At 36.3% G+C, this 22,830-nt stretch overlaps 1 protein-coding gene across 1 annotated transcript in view; it reads left to right on the plus strand.

The window, feature by feature from the left end:
- Positions 1-22,830, plus strand: part of LOC125665347 (uncharacterized) — a 100,551-nt gene that overhangs the window by 63,102 nt on the left and 14,619 nt on the right. Inside the window, exons 56-78 of the mRNA XM_056152437.1 lie at positions 699-794; positions 1,019-1,288; positions 1,867-2,178; positions 2,324-2,686; positions 4,186-4,254; positions 4,509-4,553; positions 5,879-6,088; positions 6,949-7,227; positions 9,205-9,519; positions 10,270-10,635; positions 12,059-12,139; positions 12,401-12,520; positions 13,734-13,886; positions 14,150-14,239; positions 14,770-15,027; positions 15,249-15,311; positions 15,407-15,673; positions 16,247-16,330; positions 17,856-18,110; positions 18,580-18,867; positions 19,661-20,710; positions 21,962-22,252; positions 22,466-22,750. Of these exons, the coding sequence (XP_056008412.1) occupies positions 699-794; positions 1,019-1,288; positions 1,867-2,178; positions 2,324-2,686; positions 4,186-4,254; positions 4,509-4,553; positions 5,879-6,088; positions 6,949-7,227; positions 9,205-9,519; positions 10,270-10,635; positions 12,059-12,139; positions 12,401-12,520; positions 13,734-13,886; positions 14,150-14,239; positions 14,770-15,027; positions 15,249-15,311; positions 15,407-15,673; positions 16,247-16,330; positions 17,856-18,110; positions 18,580-18,867; positions 19,661-20,710; positions 21,962-22,252; positions 22,466-22,750 (5,610 nt within the window). The remainder of the gene's footprint in view (positions 1-698; positions 795-1,018; positions 1,289-1,866; positions 2,179-2,323; positions 2,687-4,185; positions 4,255-4,508; positions 4,554-5,878; positions 6,089-6,948; positions 7,228-9,204; positions 9,520-10,269; positions 10,636-12,058; positions 12,140-12,400; positions 12,521-13,733; positions 13,887-14,149; positions 14,240-14,769; positions 15,028-15,248; positions 15,312-15,406; positions 15,674-16,246; positions 16,331-17,855; positions 18,111-18,579; positions 18,868-19,660; positions 20,711-21,961; positions 22,253-22,465; positions 22,751-22,830) is intronic.

A 22,830-nucleotide genomic window follows, 5' to 3' on the forward strand; every position in this document is an offset into this window, starting at 1 on the left:
CGAAATCCAGCCCCGTTTCGTTATAGTAGTCCCGCCGGTTGACTCCCACACTTATTTCAATCCAGAGGTACATGCCTAGAAGTGTACGGAATCGAGACATAGGGCTCACGGCGGTGTGACAGGTCGACAGAGGATGTTTACTCCTCTTAGACACCTGATCCCACTTTTGGTGTGTCCAGAGCTCCGTGTTTGCCCAACTCTTAATTTTGTAATCCTTATATGAGTTATGATATTGGTCACTGTTCGTTATCCTCACCTTTTCGTATTCAATCATTTAATGATGCTCTAGTATGTGAAAAATATCTGTGTAGCACTGTCCATTGCTTCTGTCGTTCTGTAATGTCATTGGTGTCTTTAAAACATGAATACACTTTTTGTGGACCGACACTTCAAAGGTCACCCTGTTGCCTGATCAGAGCTGGATAACGTGAAAGTATAAAACAAAATATTTTTGGAATTAATCTTCGGACAATAGAAAATTTCGACGCTTGAATGGATCCGTTGGTTTCAGATTGTGACTTCTGACAACGGATCCGTTCTCGGGTAAAGTACAAATGCTGTTGATGTCAGACAGTAAATACTATATAATGATACAATAATTCATTCGATAAAAAAGTAATTATTACAATGACAACATATCTTGGTTTCTATAGCAGTGATGTCACAAACTCCACTTGATCCTTGTAAAAATGTTTCAGGTGGTTCAAGAGAAAATCCTGTTGTTTCTCCCCAAACCGATGCTAAACCACTCGTGTCTGATACTCAGGAGCCTACGGGAACTCAAACTCCATCACGTGAGTCCAAAATCCGTCAAATTTGTAATTCTAATTTTTCATGTATGCATTAAAGTTTTACTTAAAAAAAAGATACAAATGCAGACTTTCATTTCACATTGATTGAGAACTTGATTACGCATTTGTCGAATAAATCACGATATATGATATATGTTATGGAATAGCACGTTCCTTTGTGCTGTTTATATCTACAGAATACATGTCATAATTTACAATTGTTTCAGCCATTCCATTGGAAATATCACCAGGACATTTCCGACCAGTAGAGAAAAATGATTTTGATTTGGAATGTGCCATTTCAACGGCTACAGGAAAGGTCATCTGGATGAAAGATGGCAGGGCTCTCAGAAAAGAAGAACTACCTCAGGATTTCAATGGAAAGCTTAAGTTTGGTTCGGTTATGTTGTCTGATAGCGGACATTACACCTGTCTTTCTGATGATCACAAACAGACATACAACGCAGCAGTGGACGTAGTACCGGAAGACATCAATAGTAAGTAGTACCGGAAGACATCAATAGCAAGTAGTACCGGAAGACATCAATAGTAAGTCAATCCAAAAATATTGCATTACCCAACGTCGTCAGGATTTCTATTTCTATTCTGCACTCGAAACCGGAATTTTGATAGCACCGTTGTATTTTATATATCGATGTGATGTTTATCTTAATTGCAGCTTATGTATGCAATCATGAAATCTAACAAAGTAAACGAATCCTCTATCACACACCCCTCTCTGTTCATAAAAACTAATTTTCATTAGTTTTAGTTTCGTTGATTTCACGGTATGAATATAACACGAATCCAGTATGGGGCACTTGATAATTCCTTTGATTAACGTTTTTCAACACGAAATCATGTATGCACAATCTTGTCCATTTTTTTTTTTTACAAAGCGCTTAAATTTCAACAATAGAAAAATATTCTACAGTATTTATTTCTTACAACAACTATAAACAGGTTGGTGTGACGCGCAAATACGACCACTTTGAAGACAATCTCTTAACAAATCAACTGTTTCTTTGTCTTAAATCTATTACTACATACTTTAATAAGTCAATGTGTGTTGTAGCTTTCCTGCTGAGTGAAAGAAATAAAAAGCCAGAGGACAGACGCTCTATGATGGACTACCACAGACCACGATCAAACTCCGACTTCAATATTACTTGTAACATTGATGGTGCAGACTACCGTCAACCGGTTATTTGGACAAAGGATGGTCAACCAGTATATCTTTCCAAACCATCAATTCTTCAAATTAAGGACAGGGGGCGAACTATAAAATTTCCATCCATTTTGCGTAGTCAGTCTGGAATATACAGATGTCAGATAGGGAAAGATGACAAAATGGCAATTGTAGATGTCAAACCCGAAAGTGTAGACGGTAAGCCAGTTTCGATGCGTCGTCATTTTTAAATTTTAGGTCTCTACATATTGGTAAATCAGAATCCTTGAAAGACATAAGACCGATTTCCAGTTTCAATGTCATTGCTTCTATAAGAAGAAAATATGCTATTATTTTTTCACAGAATATTTACTACTAAGTGAACTTGATGACAAAACGCCCAATGCTGTACTACCGAACAGGGAACAGCTGCCATCTATGCAATTACCAACCTCTGAAGAATCTCCAAAGATGGTTATAGCGGACAGAGGTGCAGATACAAACATTCCGTGTGACTCTGGGTATAACGTAGATCCTAATGCACCTGTGTTCTGGTACAAAAATGGAGAGTTAATGTCGTCTACCAATGGCGTAGATTTGAGCTACAATGGCTTGTTCATTAATTCGGTCCAACCTTCCGACGCAGCCTTGTATACTTGTATTCTTGGTGATGGAGAAGCAACATCCTCCACGAGGCTACATGTTAATGACCGGGAAGCATACCCAGGTACAATCATTATCTACTGTTAAAATAGTTTGAAAACGATTTGAATTCAGTGACTCTTAAAGCGAAATGACCGGTGCTTTTTCAATTTCTCGGTTTATCGGAGAGTCATGCAGGCTCAACACATACACAACAGGGGATCCTTACTCCTCCTAGGCACCTGATCCCACCCCTGGTGTGTCCAGGGATCCGTGGTTGCCTAACTATCTATTTTGTGTTGATTTTAGGAGTTATCTTCACCTTTCACACATACTTTTATGAATATAAGCACGACGGGTATTATTCAGAATCATTCGTTGTTGTTCCATGTACCCACACAATGCAAGTCACGTGCTGGAAAACTTATATAGGAGTGACCGCATTTTATAGAATAACTAACTTTACAAATTCAACAAGAATATATGTGTATATTCACCGCAATTTTCCATTACTTGTTGATTTTCTTGCATGTGTGTTTAGGCTAAGTTAGACCATTTCTTTTTAAATAAGTTGATTGAAATGCATGATGACGTTGATCGCTGTTCCGTATTTTTAATTTTCAATTATTGCAAAAATTTGCCATGCAGCATTTAGTCGAATAACAGGTTGTATTAGTTCGTTATAAATATCATCATTTGCGATATGCTGACTTTTAAACAAGATTGTTGAAACCGCTGTAACATTAACGTATTTGTCAGTAGCCTGTCTCGATCTATAATCTGATCATAAGCAGAACAAGCTTTTGCGTATTGAATCAGCTTACCGATATCAACAACATATGCAGGTACATGTAGAAATGAGATATTACAAAATGAATATGGGAACTTGACGATTGAGAAACTGAAGCAGCAACGGTTGTTATAAAGTCAAGTTGTTAATTTTCCGCTAGCATATATGTTCAATAAAATATCTAAGTATGAAGCAGATGTGGTATCTTTTATTTCGAGTACTCTGCGATATATCGAATCAACATATGAACCAAAATGTTTATTGCTAATATAAAAAACGCTGTCATTAGATCTAAATGTCGTGTTGAAGACCACACCAAGTAAATACATAAAATTATTTGAAAAATGTTCACAGAAAGTCAAAATACTGAATGTGTAGGAAAATTTTATTTTGACGATGTCGAGAGCAGTTTAGTTATGTTAAGTAATGTTAAGAATAGCATTGAAGTTACATTTGGGGTTCTTGAACAAAAAACACAAACGTTATGTACGATAGTAAATGATGGGCAAACAGAAGTCTACAATACGTGTCTGTGATATTCGGATCAAAAATTGACGAAATCAAATATTTTTATTAGGCCGTTGTCTTTTTAGATTCTATGATATCTACCGTAAGTTAGAATGAAATCAATATGATTCAGAAATCACTATCTTTAGTAAATAATTTACCATATCAAATTATGGTCATTGCGAGTTATACTCCAATTTGATGATGTATCATTATCTTTATCCAGAAAAAAACCCCAGTCATAGTTATTTTCACAATTTGAATTATTGGCTTTTCTCATATTGAAGGTACACCTGACGCTCCACAAGATCCCACGGATGGTCAGAGAACTGGACCAATTTCTCCCGATCCTAAAGGCATGTTATAATTTTGAAGATTGCATAATGTAACATTGACATATCTGAAGCATCTTCGAATTGATGTGAATGTGTATATCTCATAGTTCTGATGAGGTGTTACCTACACAGATGCTGTAAAATGTCGGTTTATATACATAAATCGATATTTTTTCACCTAGTATTAATCTATAGCTAATCACCATTACATCTTACTATGACTAATGTTCCCCCATACCAACTGTCTTTTTCATTCCGTACTTTTCATTAAACAGTCGACTTCAATTTCCCCCGTCTCCCCCCTCTTCCACCTGGTTTTGGTTCGTATCAATGTGTTGTTATTCTAAATGTCATCAAATGTACTGTTATGCAATGCCGTTGGATATGGATAATGCATATGCCTGCTTTTTAATACCATCAGCCAGTGCTCCATAAGTTACTTCTACCATTCTTGATTTATATGTATGCGTATCTTAATTGATGATATATAAAGTGATTGAATAACTGAATGGCAGACCTCTGTCAAGAAATATTTGAGCAACACAGAATTTTTCAGTAATGACGTTTGCCAAATTTCATTGGAATAAAAATGTTACGAATTTAAGCATATTGAAGCACATAATGATACAATGCCATTTAGTAAACTGATAGGTGACTGGACGGTTAGAGAAAGATGATTTAATAGCCGAACTCTGCTATGCAACACCTTTCCAAGCCTTTCAGTGAACTTTCAGTTGACTTAATGTTACAGTTTCACTCTGTGATCTCATTTAATATCAAGATACATCATGTTCTTTCGTTTTCCTATCTGTCCACCTGTACATCAATGATTTCAGTTTTGTGTCGTGATATCGCATATTTCAGTATCATTGGGTCAGATGCTGTTTGACGTGTTTCAAACCGATTGTTAGGCTGTTCTTGTCACACTGATTTTGACTACGAATAACTCCGTTTACCTGATCAGGATATAGGGCTCTCGGCGGGTGTGACCGGTCGACAAGGGGATGCTTACTCCTCCTAGGCACCTGATCCCACCTCTGGTGTGTCCAGGGGTCCGTATTTGCCCAACTATTTTGTATTGCTTATAGGAGTTATGAGATTGATCACTGTTCGTTATCTTCACCTTTCATTAAGCACACTCTCGATTCATCAAATTGGTAAGTGGACAATGGCCAGATGAATACACCGAGAGCTACATGTATAGCCTATCAGGTCACATGGTAAAAGATTAAGGTCACGTTGTCCAAGATGAAGGTCAATAGAAGATACATGTGAGCAAGAGTTCCTCTAGCGTTACTGAGAAATGTTTACCTTTGTAACATAAGTATAGAGGTGGGATTGTCTTATGCTTGAAGACTAATCAGGCTTGTACAAACATGTGTACATATTGTATTCTGTGTTATTGTGATGTTTTATGTATCGATACTATATGAATAGGCACAATCCCATGGATTTTAGAGGAACATTTAAAACTGTCTTGTTGCGTTTTTTGTTGTTTTTTTTTTTTTGGTTACTAGCTATAGTCTACGGGATATAATGATAATGTCTAATCCCTTCTCAGTATGAATCATATACAATTATGTTTAGATGTTTATGAGATTGGTTGTCGTTGGTTATCTTAAGTTTTTTGGTGAAACCTTTTCAGAGAGTCCTGATCCAGACCAGTTTCCAACTGAATTCCAACCAAAGACGCCCTCAGACCAGTTTCCAACTGACTCCCAACCAAAAACACCTTCAGACCAGTTCCCAACTAACTTCCAACCAAAACTGCCCTCAGACCACTTTCCCACTGAATTCCAACCCAAAACACCTTCAGGACAGGAACCTCAATATCCAGAATCAAGGACGAGTCCGCGTAAGCATATTTTGATTAGTTTTATGGTTGATACTCATTGCAGAGACATCATGGAGATAAAGCAAATGTCTTTGTGATGCAACAGTTTGGCTGCCACGCTTTATGAAACGGCTGTTGATTCTATTGATATTAGTATTAAAGTGTTTAACATACCTCTTGTTATCAGTGTATCATCGTAAATCAAAGTTTTCAACACCGCTAATCAAACTTTTAGTATTCGTTTGAGAATGGTAAATCATCAACGAATACATTCTAACATTTCAAATGCATCAAATTTAAAACATGCTTCTACTATAATAAGTCGATCGAAGCATTCCAAGTTTTATTTGCTATAGTTTATTTTAGTATCAGAGCATTTCCCATAGTAAATTAATATCATCGTTTTACTAAGTATCCAAGTTTGTATCATACCAGTCACGGTAGCTCTGTTAAAGTCGCCCAAACCTAAGATGTAAACATAGGTAGATATTGCTCCTTTACGAAGCAAGTGAGAAACTCGGGTCTTTTAGTATGTGACCTTAAAATCAAAGGCCCTGTGTCGCGTTTGGAGTTGGTAAAGAACACTCACTGCTACGGCCCTGAGCGCTAAGCATAGGACTAAATCTATAATACTTAACCTATAGATGGAAACTTTTCAATATAAATGAAAAATCCTCGATGGGACCTTAAACAAACAACAAACCAACCAACTATAGCAAATAAATGAATCAATTTTTGTTTTAAGTAAACTCTTTATTGTACTCAAATCATTTACATTAATAGTTAGAGTTTTCAATTTCATTGTTTTATAGCAATAGTATTATGAAAAGTTACTTCTCATATTCATGAAGGTTTTGACAATGAAATATTTTGCGCATTAGTTTCAGAAATCCCCTTCAATGAAGAAATTTCACGAGGACATTTCCGCCCAGTTGAGAACACTGGGTTTAAATTGCAGTGTGCCGTCTCAATGCCAACTGGAAAAGTTCTCTGGATGAAAAACGGCAAGCCAATCCGACATGAACAACAGCGTGATGTAAACGGCATCCTTGTCTTTGGAAGCGTTCGTTTGACTGATAGTGGACAATACACATGTGTATCTGACGATTTCAGAGAATCATATAATGCAGCAGTGGACGTTTTGCCCGATGACATTAATAGTAAGTTGTTATGCAAATACAAAAGAATTTGATGTTTACAAAAAGAAAGCTATAGCACATTTCTTTGTTCTTAATTAAGTTTTAAAAAACGATGAGTTGTAAGCTGGTTCCCCATATTCTCGAGTATACCAGAGATAACGTAATACAGCAGCATTTATCACATATGTTGTGTCATTGTGTGTAATGTTAAAAATGCGGATCTTCAACTCTGTAACTAAAACAAGCACTGTGCGTATGGTCAGTTCTTAAATCGAAACAGGTTACTGACAAACAAGTTGATGGTGCAGGGGTTCCAACAGTCTCGTTTAAAGTCAGTATTTCGCAAATACTATGTTCGTTATAACGATCTAGTTTACCAATACAGCCTGGTATTGGGTCAAATGCTGCCTGACGTGTTTCATAACGTTTGTCAGGCCGTTCTTGGCACACTGATTTTGACTACGGATAACTCCCTTTACCTGATCAAGATATAGGTCTCACGGCGGGTGTGACCGGTCGACAGGGCATGCTTACTCCTCCTTAGCACCTGATCCCACCTCTAGTATATCCAGGGGTCCGTGTTTGCCCAACTCTTTATTTTGTATTGCTTTGGGGAGTTATGATATTGATCACTGTTCGTTATCTTCACCTTTCACTGTAAACGTCATCTATTCAATAAACTATTTACAATTGAAATATTGTCTTCAATATTCGTCCTATTATTGGCTCAAAGTAAAAGAAATATATGTACACTTTTCAATTGAATTATGGCGTCCCATGCAAAAATAAAGTAAAATAGATGCATAAAATGGTCTTTAGTGTTTTATATGGATAAAATTTAATGAAAAATATCCGAGAACGAAACGACGTTTAAACCGATACCCAATAAGTTTCCATATATTTTCATCGAGGCGTGTGTATATCATCACGAGACTATCACGTGACATTATATATTTTGATCCAACAAAAATGATTGTGATGATTGGAAAAGTGTAACGATATCGGTTACATGCAGGCCGACCCTTTTAATATTGAAAAACAAAGCCTAATTTATGTTAAGTTAAAAGTCTTGTGAGCAAGTTCTCCGATAGAAGGAAGGAAGTTTAAAATGCATCTAATGCAGTATATTTCTTAATTTTCGAGGGTATGCAAGATATTATCAGAATATGAATATATGAACATCAAGCACCACCATACACTGTACATCGTTGCACTTTTACATTTACTGCAACTGGTCTCAATAATTATGTAAATTAAACGCAGTGCTAATCGGAATCAAGAGAATATATAGGGGCGATTTGAAGGTAACAATGTAAAATGAACATCACCTTCGCGCAAACTAGATATGATAAATGCTGAGTGATTTGATATGAAAAAGAAATAATATATGATTATATGATAAGCATTTGACAAGAAATATGTTCATGTATACTGCTTATCACTTGATAACGGTAGTAAATAACGACATACTATTTTGACACTTTCCCAGCGATACAACTGTAAGAACTTGTACGTCGTGACGTCGTTTTTATTGTGACGTCATGTGGTGCGAAGTGCACTGGGGTACATTTATGTACAGCACTGTACCTGTTCTCAGAAAGCCTTAACTGAACTGAGTCAATATGGTTTGATTTGATAAATAAATGAAAGGTGAGGATAACAAACAGTGATCAATCACATAACCTATAAGCAATACATAATGAAAAAGTGTACAAGTCAAACTTTTAAAGATTTCAGACAAAAAGGAGTATGTCAACAAAAGAAAATCGCTTGGTTTAATTCAACAAATTAATCAAAATGCATAAAAACTGGTGTAATAAAACGAATGTAATTTTAACTGTTTCGAACAACTGATACTAATTCCATACATATCAATTAATTGTTAATATCAGAGAAATTGTTGCATAATAAACAAAAATAGGAAAACTAGCAGCAAACGAGTTATTGCCCTTGACAACATTTAGATTTAGAAATTATAACTTTCATTATTTATTGTAGGTTTTGTGCTAAGTGAGTGGAATAAAAATCCAGAGGCGAGGGATCCTATGATTGACTACCACAGACCTCGGTCATTTTCCAACTTCAAACTCCCTTGTAACCTATCTCATACAGACAATAGACAACAGGTGGTGTGGACAAAGGATGGGCAATCTATTGATGAAGACATCAAGGCTAGAACCATTTTAAGCACAGACGAGGGTCGTACGCTAGTATTTCCGAATATCATTCCTATTCTCTCAGGAGTATATAGATGCCAAATAGGAAATGATGACAAAATGGCGATTGTAGATGTTAGACCAGAGAATGTAGAAGGTAAATATGTTGTTTTACAGAGCGAAATCGTATTGATATACTAGTAACAGTTATTGTATCATCATTCGTTGAGCACCATTTTTCCTGGATTTCGTTGCCGAGTTGATCCACGAAATCAAGTGACCATCGAATTTTAATGTTTCCATTTTAATTTCTAAGCAAAATTAAAAACTGCTCCGATATATCTAATTGCTTCCGAAATAATTCCGTGGAACATTATCGATGTCCCCATTACAATAACTATGATTAGCATTTAATATTTCGCATTTAGACTTTGTTCTATTAATTTTTTACATGAACAAATAAAATTTATTTTGGATAAGTTAACTGAAACTTGTTGTGACTGTCGGTAATAAGTACACTATACACTTTACATTGATGGTAGGGGACATGTATTGTAAATACAATACTTTCATAATCCTTGTTTTACGAGTATATATCGTTGTTCTTACCCAGTAATGAGGAATTTGGTGATAATCTCTTGAATGGTTACGTCATTATGGGGAAAAAACTATAATATCGATTGATATTAATCAATTTAACCAAATAAAATAAAGCTGGCACATCTATGATATAGACATCTGTGGATCGTCTGAGCTGGAAGTGCAAGTGTGCTCTTTCAAAAATCTATCTATCATATATACCTGTCGATAGTACAATTTCTACATTTCCGACTTTTTGTAATTAACATTGGTACGAGTACTACATGTGTCTGATTTCCTTCATTAAAATTTACTTATCCTCTTTCAGAATACCTGCTTTTAAGTGAACTTGATGATGAAACCCCCAATACAATACTGCCGAATAGGGATCAACTGCCATCTTTGCAAATACCAAGGGAGAACGAAATGAAGATGATCGTGGCTGAGTCTGGCACATCGGTATCCATCCCCTGTGAAACTGGAGCGAATGTGGATCCACTTAATCCTGTACCACTGATGTGGTATAGAAATGGAGAACATATAAAGAATTCGCCATCTGTAAATACTGATGATGACAGGAGATTGATATTATATTCTGCCCAACCATACGACTCCGCCAGGTATACATGTGTTAAAGCTGATGGATCAGGAACGGCATCAACGAGGCTTTTGGTCTCATCCGGGTTACATCCAGGTACATTTGCAGTTCACTTCCATTACATTCATTACATTGAAAAAATACAACAATGCTTATATGTCCGTACTTGGGCATTGTATGGTATTAATTATAACAAAAGGTTTTCAATAATATGTTTAACCTCTAAACATGTGCTATGATATCGTTTTAGCAGCTTTCTTATAAAATACTAAAACCATTCAGGTTATTCAAAACATAATCCTAATCCCAGAGGATTCCAGACGCAATTGCTATTTAATTTCAGTAGGGCAGTTTGTGCCTTTTTGTCTCAATTCAATGCGTTATTTGTTGGTCCGACTGTCAACTGTAATTTTTGTCATTTTCTACTTCTTCCCAGAACCACAAACCGGCGCGGTGGCCCAGAAGTTAGAGCGTTCGCCCCGTATGCGGAATGCCGGGGTTCGAATCTCGGCCGCGACAGACCTAAGTCGTTAAAACAGGTAGTGACAGTTCCATCGCCAATCGCTCGGCATCAGGTGTGAATGTCACGGGTCCTTGAAGATGACCTTAAAAACGGATGACCCGTGTCACAGTAGGTGTGGCACGCTAAAGAACCCTCACTGCTCAATGGCCATAAGCGCCGAGCATAGGCCTAAAATTGAAGCCTTTCACCGGTCTTGGTGACGTCTCCATATGAGTGAAAAATTCTCGAGCGAGACGTTAAGCAAGATACAATTAATCATTGAAACCATACACGTGGAAATTCATTCTTGAATAAAGGAGAGTTTAAAGTATGTTCAAATAAACAATCACACTCCCTTTTAGAAACAAAGTAGTCCTGAAGGTTTTAAAATGTACATAGGATAACTCCGTTTACCTGATCAGGATATAAGGCTCACGGCGGGTGTGACCGGTCGACAGAGGATGCTTACTCATCCTAGGCACCTGATCCCACCTCGGACGTGTTTGCGCACTATCTATCTTGTATTGCTTATAGGAGTTATGAGATTGATCATTGTTCGTTATCTTCACCTTTCATAGGAATGAATAGGATAAGTGTACTCCTTTGAAGAACCACGGGGTTGGAATTTTGCCCAAACTCCATGCAAACTTGTGTAGTGTAGATTCAACATGACCCTGAAAAATACCGTCAAATAGGGATAACAAGCTAATTTTTTAAACGCATCCTTTCAGGATCTACAATTGTATCCGGTTGTCAAAGTAAAATATAAGCATTCAATATTGTTGTGAATCACGTTTATTAAAACCATGCGACATAAAGGTGAAAATGTTAATGTATCAACTGTTGGAGTTCACAATCGTATGTTGATTTATTTGGCATGACTTTCTTCTCAATGGCTACAAAGACCAGTTAGCGTGAAAGCATAACTTTCAAAATCTTAATTGTACGAATTGATGTACAAATGAATGTATAATATGAATATATCATTGTTCATCTGTAACCCACACTCTTTTACAGATTCCCCTGCTCCACTACCTCCCATCCCAAGCGATCCGATGGATAGACAACCAGATACCCCAATATCACCATATCCGAAAGGCATGTGAAGTAACATTGAACATGATAAAATGAAAAATGTTCTTAATCATGAATAAGTAGTTGGTACATGTAGTTGCTTCTTTCTTTATCTTAAAAAGACAAGGATTTTGTAGAGAAGGCTGAATATGTCACCCACAAAATTTTGAATAGAATAGTCATTATGCATTGAATTTAAAGTCGAATCAACGGTACAGTCAATTTACAGTCCATGTAATTTTTCGAGAAAGAACGATAAACAGTGGAATCGGTTCATAAATTCAGGTAGCGAACCGACACCAACAGATGGACAACAAGGTCCGTATACTCTGCCAAGTCTGGATATACCCCACCAACCTGACAACCAACTCACTTACGAAGGTCCAGAAACACCAACATCAAAAGGTAATGCATTCCTGATATTTTAGCATAATTACTTTTATACAGATTAATTACAAGTATAGAATAGAATTCATATCATGTGTCACAATATGGTTAGTTTTGAGTGGGTTTTTTTTCTGTATTTGTGTTATTAATTGTTGTTGTTGCTCCTGCTGCAGAGGCCCGTTCGTTACGCCTGGTAATATTCAAATATTACTAGAAGTCTTCATTAAAATCCTGGTCTGTAAAATAAACTGGATCATAAAGATTATAAACACACAGAGTTGAAATGAATGGATTTGTTTCATTCTAGCTTATCATACTTGAGCTTTTGTGATGATAATCTAGCTGTAGTTTGTCAACGTTGTTAGTTTTACATTTTCGACTTTTTTTATCAAATGTAGGGTCACGCCCGCTTTCAATTCCTAGAATAATGAAAAATAGTAAAAACAAAATGGATAAAAGTTTGAAAGTTAGAAAGGCGAAGATAACGAACAGTGATTAATCTCACAACTCCTATAAGCAATACAAAAACTAACGCACCACAAACATAAAACTTGCATGAAAGCATAACATTCTATATAAAGGTCATGCAAGCATATCAGGCGTGGTTGAGGCCATAGGTTAGATTTTTAAGATTTACACAGTGTAATATTCTTAGGAAATATTTGGTGGAACCAGATAATTACATACAAGCACTATCATAAAGTATACATTGAATTCAATATATAAAATATCTCTAAGATCATATTGAAAAACATGTACTTGTAGATATGTATTGAAAACTTTCTAGAGAACCATCAAGGGTATAATCTGTCAAATTAGTATGCATGCTTTCTTGTGTATTGTAGATTCAATTTTCGTCCAACTATAACACTGAATCAACGATATAGGTTGTAAATTGGACACTAAGTATATTAGCGTCCCAAACATATGGGAATTGATATTTGAATTATCAATGTACATTTTTTTAAAACTGATTTGATACATATTCTACATTCTCACAAACCGTTAATTCTCAACCCTAACCGATATGCGTAGTCTCAATAAAAGAAATATAATTGTTTTCCTTAAGATGTTAGTAAATCCATTGCAGTCAACTCATTATAACAGTGATGAACATCTCGAAACGAGTGAATCGTAAAAATGACTGCCAAATACATTTATTAATGTCAATATGTGAGATGGGAATCAAGTGTTACATTATATGAGTATTCATAACCAATGGTATTTCCAGATGCAACCACACTTCTAAGTAACATCAATCCAGAAAACCGAAAAGATGTCAATCCACTGCTGCAACCTCCAGTCCCCGACACGATTTTACCTCGTGTACCTGCCAATCTAAGACCTACAGATGGAAGAACACCGACAACTTCTCCCGGCCGAGGTAAAATGGAATTACCCACTAAAATCTATAAACTAGTGCACAAAATGATATGCATCATGCAATGAAATATAGCAAAGTGCAATTTGTGTTAGTTTGGATTCTACCTAAGGTAAACCAAACTGGTTTAAAGATGGGAAACTAATAGATAAAAAAAATTGTATGTCTGAATTGTGAACGTTACTGTGGTATAATTTTATGAATTTATTGTGTTTTAAACCCAATTTGCATTATGCCTCAGTATAGTTAATGTACATACTATTCAGGTCCTGTCGGGTGGAATCCTCCGGGAGCACTTCCGCCAATCGGATCACCCCAGAGACCTTACTCTGGTTGGGGCATCCCATCCCTCGGTGGTAGATACCTTTTTCCTTCCTTTGCTTAAGATTTCAACTTAATTTGATTTCTAATGTTACAGGATCCATGTCTAAATTTAGCAATGTTGCGTTTTCGGAGGTTGTATTCACATTAGATCATTATGGAAATCCTGCATAATCCTGCATAATAATCTTATCAACTATTAATATTTCACATATACATGCATGCTTTCTATTTATCTATCCAACTATCTCCATATAGCTATCTATCCATTTATATATTCATTTGTGTTCAACATTTCATCACACGGGTGTCTAAACACTCGATAGCACTACTTAAACGGAAGCTTAGTCAGACGTCCTTTTGTTTAAATCAGGCGTCATTCTTCCATGAACGTTCTCCTTGTGAACAACATACTAGTAGTTTTCATAGTTGGAATGTTACTGAGTGGTTATATCTTCAGCGTATATTTAATCATTTGATAATATTCTCTAGTTTCACAGAACTCTTTTCTCTCTCATTCATATTACTGTAATATTTATGTTTCGTTCCGGTGTTTTTTTTCTAGGAATAGTTCATCAATACTTTTATCCACGGATTCGACATGCCTATAGATTGCCCTGCAACATAAAAGGACTTACCGATACATCTCCTGTCGTTTGGTATAAAGGAAGTGATAGGTTCCAACCGATACCTGGTCGAGTACGCATAGTTAATAATGCTATTTTGTTCCAGCCGGCTATCGCCGAGGATAGTGGAGGTTATTCTTGTGTAGCAACAGATACAATGGAATCAGTTCGAGCTGAACTTCATGTAAATGGAAATCGTAAGTAGTTGACTGACTTATTAACTGATTAATATCATAATAGTGAGGGACAGAAGTGTTGTCGACCAGCAAACTAGATAATTAATGGATTCGAAAGGCTTCAGGGCAACTGTAATATTGTATAAAAAGTGTACACTGGTATATGTACAATTGTAAGCTTTACAACATCATAAATTTGTTTCATCTTAAGGATATTCAAAATCAGGTATTTTTTTATTTAGCAAAACCACCGGGGGTACGAGATGAGCGATATCCTACAGTATCAATGCCAGGAAGCAATGGAAGTATGTTGACCACGTCCGTTTTCACTTCTAACTTTAAGAATTAAAGTTCCTTATTTGATTGCATTTAAACACATACCTCATTCCATTAATTCTAGGTCTGGTGCAGCATTTCCACTACCCGTCGTCGTCAGAATCATTCCACCTGCGTTGTGATCTGAAATCAGGCGATATAAATACTCCCATTCGATGGTTGAAAAACGGAGAACCATTCATAATACCATCTGACAGACCCGTATCATTACATGAGAATAACCATGTTATACGATTTAGTTCCATATCACCGAAGGACGATGGCCAGTACACGTGTATCGCTGGTGATAACATGGCATCCATTTCTTCAGAAATCATTGTCAAACGCCCTGGTAGGTTTTTGTAGATTTAAAACATGAGTAGCAAAAAGATATTCTAATTTTCGAATCAATTACCCACTCAAATCATACAACTTGTGGTAAGTATATTAATTTATACTGTTGATATTCAAGATAAACCTGTCTATGTTTCTGTGATTTTCTGAAAGTGTTCTCCACAAAAAAGGGTTATACATATATGTGTATCAGTAATACGAATCTACAATACCTATCATCCTTTACAATAATACATTTTATCATATTGGTTGAAAATTTATCTTGTACATTGATATGACAGTGATACCTCAGATTGTAACACTCATCAGCGGGGTACATTGTATCTAACACTCTTGTGAGATTATGTCGAGGGTGATAAAAACGGATCTGATCATGTTCAGGGAAATGACTTTGATGTATCCCGCTGCAAGATTACATGTTAGAAAATTAAATTCAAAAACACTTCCAGCGTATATTCAGAAAACATGCTTTAGATATATTTACAAATCAAGGAAATCGGATGTTCATAACACAAATGCTAAATTTCACATGAGATTATTTCTTCGGTAAAATGATAACGATGTTTTATAGGAATGGCATTCGATCCCAAGAAGAATACAGTCTCACTGAGTAGCAGTGATAGGGATGCACTACTTCAATTTACAGGCACTCAAGGTATGTATTTCAACTGATGAAATAGACAGAAGCTAATATACTCCAGTATATGGACTCTGATAATGTGAATAGGCATCAAGATTTTTTTTAAATAATGGTGTGTAAACAAAGGCTTAGCGCAAGTGGAAGATGACCATAGTTTGAAGATATTTTTGTGAAACAAAGAGAAAAACAATTACTAGTATCTTTGCTAATCTTGCTGGAGGAAAGTACGATTTGATTTGATGCTCTTTTAAACAATCAATGTTAGTAATACCCTCAATTCTAACGATGTTTGACGTCTGTGGCCAATATTAACTTTTCTTGAGATTTTTGTGATATATCCCAGTATTTTCCAAGCAAATCTGAGTAAGTTTTACCTCTCAAGGTATTTTATAAACGCGATTCATTGCAAGGAATTTGGAATGCATCAATATTGGGTCATGTGACTAATCCGATTATGTGACACTTAAAGGGGTCCTCTCTGTGCTATTAAGTAGTCCATGCATAGCAACATAGAGTTTTGCAACATAATAAAAGATTTGTGAAATGCCCTTTTTACTAACTATGCTTAATTTGTGTAACCATAACATTATTGTGCGTTTGTAACCACATTACTTCGAACACCCAATGTTGTGTTTTTACCACACCTCTTGGAATGTTCAGTGGTATGTCCGTTACCACACTACATAGAACATCCTGAGGTGCATGCTTGTAACATCACTAGCTGGGATATCCAATAGTGTGGTTTCGTAACTACATAACCTAGAAGATCAAGAGGTACATATTTGTTACCACACTAGCTGGAAGATCCTGAAGTGTGTGTGTTTCTAAGCAAATTACCTGGAACATCCGGAAGTCGGTATTGGTAACCACGTGATCTAGAACACCCCGAGGTGCATTCTCGTAACAACACTAGCTGAAACATTCATAAATGTGCATTCGTAACCACACAGCCTTGAACATCCTGACGTGGGGGCATGTAATCATACTAGCTGGAACATTTAGAGCTACGTTTTTACCATTACAATCACTAGAATGTCCAGAATTGTTTCTGAAAAAACAGATCCATGAGACATGCTGCTGAAAAGCGGTCTATATGCTTAATGTGTAATCTATTGTACGGAATATCCAGTGGTATGCATTGTGGAATCCTTAGATTTCGCGGGAACTCAATTTTCGTAGACATCATTGTTATCGTGGATTTCGTTGATATCCCACGAATGTCAAGCAACAACGAAATACACAATCCATATACATTTTGAAAACCATATCCACGAAATCACATTCCATTAAAACAGTAAAATCTCAACAATTCGCGAAAATTGCCCCCATGAATTTGAATTATTCCACAGTGTTGACATTGGGACTGAAAGGCTATCTTTACACCTGCCCTTTGTTTGTAATTGGTTCCAGACTTCAACTGATTGCAACTGTTTATATCTTTCCATGAATTCGTATTTTTTTCATTAGTCGTAGATATGTGATGAATAAATGTAAATGTTTAGATATCACTAAACTTTGTTTTCTATATTTTTTGTGAAAGGATTCTCCAACAAACATTTTCCCATAGTCAGGACACAATTTGAGTTAAATTGTACAGTAGCTAGAGACACGCCCTCTTTACCGGTGGCATGGCTTAAGAACGGTGCTCCATTTACCCCTGATGGCGTTCATACACGACAGCTGCCCCGTTCATTGCTATTCTCGTCAATCATGCCTGACGATAGTGGTCACTACACCTGTATAGTTGGTGATAATCAAGATGCTGAAAACATAATTGTGGACGTCATATTCCATGGTATGTACTGCATGTATTAACTGTATCAATTCCAAAATATCAATAATTATTTCATCTATATTTAAATTCTCATTATTAGCTATATATGGAATACCATCTTCTAATTCGGTCTTTCTATCATTTTCCCACAATGAAGTCGAGTTACGATTATTGCAGAGTCAGAAAGGCACATAGAAAACTTTGATTTTTTTTTCTGACGTTTCAAATTGTATAAAATATGTGAAGTCGTTGTAAATAATATTATACCCAAGACTGTGCCATTCAGTTGAATGAAAGATCTGGAAGTGACTGGATGGCAGGGCTCTGTCATTTGGTCCCCTTTCAGTTTACTGAATGGCATAAATTCATCATGTGCTAGCTATTCGTCTGTCAATCAAAGTATCTCTTTAAGTATGATTTTATAATTCTTATAATTGATTACCTTTGGTATTTCAAATACTGACAAAGTATAAAAATCTGTATATTTCAGATATGAACTCTGGGGACAACACTCCAGGTCGTCCAATATTGCGGCGAAGATTTATTTTGAAATGTGGCATATCGTCTTTACGACCCAATACACGCATTACGTGGTTTAAAGACGGAGATCCATTCAATGCTAATCCCAATCGAGTGAGATTTGTCGACAATAGACGCTCTATACTGTTCACATCCGTCCTAGAGGAAGACAATGGCGAATATATGTGCATAGCCAACTATGGAACAAGCAGGGCCTCATACACAACTACTGTTAATGCAGCAAAAGAGAAACTTCATGGTATTGTATAATAAATCTACAGAATGCATATAGATCTAATTCAGATTGATAGATTGTTTATGGTTTTATGCTATTTGGACAATATTTCAGCCATTTTACGACGGCTAACTAAATGAAATATGTTTGGTAGTGAGTTTTTTAGTTTCTCTGATGGCTCTCATTGAGCCTACTTTTGTTTGAAAATCGAAGAAGAAACGATCTTTTGCTTGGCAGGGGCGGGGGTGATCCTTAATATGGGACACCCTCTAACGTCCCATTCCACAGAGGTATTTCAGCAAATCTCTGTCCGGGAGTATACAGCTACAGATGTGTCGTTGAATATTTTTAAGAAAAGGAAGAGTAGTTTCAAAATAAAGATCTTGTTGGTCGTTTTGTTGTGTGTCACTTCCGCACATCTTTGGAAATGTACGAACGAATACGAAAATTAAGAGTCGCTTTGTTTCTTGCAAGGCTATTGATCAAAGAATACTGACTTACGTATTTCATTTAAGAATGGGTGAAATATGAAAGAATTTGTAATGGATGAAAAGTATGAAATGTGTATGATAATCGGTTATTTTGAACTTTTGTTTTTGAAAAATTCAAGTTCATCCCAAAAATCTGAGGGATGCTACAATCCTACAGGACTCGACTTCATGATTTTGATGCTGGCAGTCTTAGTCTCAGATAGGTGTCAATACCTAAAACGACAGAATTTAAGAATATTGTCAATACGGTGTACCTCTATGAATATTCACTTGAAGATATACGCATCATCAATTGATTCTTTATAATCGTCTTTTTTGTCTTTTAGAAATAATAACGGTCCCTGTAGCCCCTACGGAACACAAAGCCACGTTGTCCGAGAGATTTATACTGGTCTGTGCTCTTCCGTCTGTCAGCAGTACAAATCCAGCCATATGGATGAAGAATGGGAGGCCATTCAGTAGCAGAAACGCTCCCGGCAATGTGTCGTTTAGACAAAGGTCTTTAGTATTCAATCCTGTAACTGATGCCGATAATGGGCGATATACGTGTATGGCGCAAGATACCGGTGATCAGTATGCAACAGAATTAATCGCTGTTCCGAAGCAACACACTCCAACAGAGGGTCAGGTGGTAAGTGTCCGGTGTATCTTACCGGGTTTTAATCAAGGAAAACGGGTAACATGGCAGAAAAATGGTCAATTTCTACCTCAAAGAGATTCAAGAACAATGAGATTCTCTGAAAATGGACGGACGATTACGTTCTCTCCCGTTACTCCACGAAATGACGGATTATATGAGTGCGCTACTGCAGATGGATACAAATACCCTCTGACAATCAAAGTCAAGCCTACCATGCAGTTTCCACCAAGCAAAGCAAGGTTTACGTTGGAATGTGCTCTTCCGAACATGAATCCCCGACAACTGATTGTATGGCTCAAGGATGGACAAGTGTTCACACCTAGACAGAACAGAATTGCATTTGTTACAGAAGAGGGAATTCGAAAAGTCATTTTTGATCCCCTGATAAGGGATGACAGCGGCCGATATACGTGCGTGGGCCCTGACAAAAAGCAATACAGTACAAATATAGTTGTAGATGGTAGAACCGCAGCCAGACGCAATGTCCAATCAACTGTAACACAAGCATTCCGACTTACCTGCGACATTCCCTTCCTTGGGGAATCATCAACCGTATACTGGTTAAAGGGTGAACAGCTCTTCACACCACCGAGAGAAGATGTCAAGTTTGAAGCAGGAAATGTGGCAATTCTATTTGAATCTATCATGCCAGAAGATTATGGAAAATACACATGTGTATCAACAGACGGTGAACACTACACCGTGAATTTAAATGTTAAAAGCGGTCCGGGACACAGTAAGTAATATACAACCACACATGAACTTTGAACCTTGGGTGTGCATGCAGAGGATTCCTCAAGTAGTTATGCTTTTGTTCGTACAAGTTTTATCCGAATCAAACGTTGAAACAAAGAAAATATTTAGACTTCCATGTTTGACATGAAGATTGCTTACGACATTTAAGTGTGTAAGGACATCACACCAAACGCTTTCACGCATGATAAATGTCACTGGGAGACAAAATCTGGTCCTAATGCAATATTCGTAGCATAAAAATATTAGGCAATTATACATTACTTGCTTATACTCAGAAAGTTTATGGTAAAAATTTCATTTTATTTTTGAAAATACAAAAGGGTAAGAATTATGGTGTTTCACACCAGCTTACTTCATCTAACGCATTAGCACTTCATAAAACGTATGTCAGTGTAAAAACGTTCTATTGTATATATATATATATATATATATATATATATATATATATATATATAATTCATTTTGTTCTTTGTATTTACATTCCACTTTCATTAAATCTATCGGAATTCTCAACCATCAAAATAGACGTACGTGTATTATAGTTAGAAAGATTCATAAGCGTATTGTTCATAACCACAACACATTCTTGAAAATTTGGCTGTCATTATAATTTGTATTGATATCAAAGACAAAAACATTGGAATTTTGAATATATGAGATAATTTTTGTGAGATTCTTTTCTTGTCTTAATATTATATACTTATACAAACTCAGAAACATTTGCCCAACTCTGTTTTGTATTGCTAATAGGTTTTGTGAGATTGATCACTGTTCGCTATCTTCACCTTTCATGCATACGTATCATGATTGTTATGGTTCTTTACGAAAATAGGATATTTTATAACTCTCCGTCGGGAACATCTTAAGCGCTAAGGTCATTGGGGAAAGTACTAACAATCAATTGAGCGCTCTGATATATCATCGTTCAAAACATTTTTGTTAAACGTAATTCATTTTTTTTTTTTGGTAAATAAATATAAGAATGCATGGAATATCTATTTCTTTCAATGATGTTTCCTTGACGAAAATTAAACATCCAAGCTATTTCTCTAAATAATTGTTAGTTACTATTGTATGTTTGAAAACAATGAGTACTTAAAAGGTTTTGATATCACATAGATTGTTTGATGATGTACATAAGAAAAGTTATAGAAAATGTATCACTATTGATAATCTCCACCAATTCAGGACAGACAGTTTGGAATATATATATACATCATTTGAATTTTAGAACGTATAGCAGTGGGTGTCACAGACAGACCAGAGTCTACAGTCCCGGAGAAATCTATATCTGATTTAGTATGCCCGATAAGGGGGCTGGACAAAAACGAAAAGGTAGTTTGGCTGAAAGACGGGCGGGTGTTTATGCCATCTGGGGATCGTGTGAAGTTTAGTCGGCTTGGTCGAACCATTACCTTTTCCCCCGTTGTGGCAGACGATGCTGGATTATATTCTTGTGTGTCGGAATTATCGGGGACAACTTTATCGCAGATTTTGAAAGTAGGAAAACCCATATATCCAGGTCAGTTCTTTTAAACTATGATATCCATGCTAGTGTAAAATTTACGTGCATAAATATCAAAATACGTAAATATCACAACATGTATATCTCCAACAGAATAATTTATATGAAGGTCGACCTTTTGATGCATTTTGCATTCTAATGCAACTCTGGTGGGTATTGTAACATGTCGATCTAGATCTATTGTGTTATAGCTCTTATTGATCATTTCAGATGACTATAAAGTGGAGGTGTCTCCCGACCTATATCGCCCTGTGGAGACTAAGCCATTCAATCTGATTTGCAAGATACCAAACTTCTCCGGACGAGTGTTGTGGATGAAGAATGGAAAATTATTTGACAAACAACGTGCTCCTTCAATTTCGTTGCATGATGGGGATAAACGAATTGATTTCGAAAACGTTATGCCAGAAGACAGTGGGTCATATGTGTGTTTGTCAGATGACTTCAGTGCCGTTTATCCAGCGGCTGTGGACGTTTTTCCTTACAATATCTATGGTAAAAATTGTTAATATATACAATAATTCATTGATATTTCTTTTTAAAAATCTCCCATTCTGGGCAGAATATGTTCTCTG

The sequence above is a fragment of the Ostrea edulis genome, chromosome 10 (assembly GCF_947568905.1).
Source record: "Ostrea edulis chromosome 10, xbOstEdul1.1, whole genome shotgun sequence".
Taxonomy (NCBI): domain Eukaryota; kingdom Metazoa; phylum Mollusca; class Bivalvia; order Ostreida; family Ostreidae; genus Ostrea; species Ostrea edulis.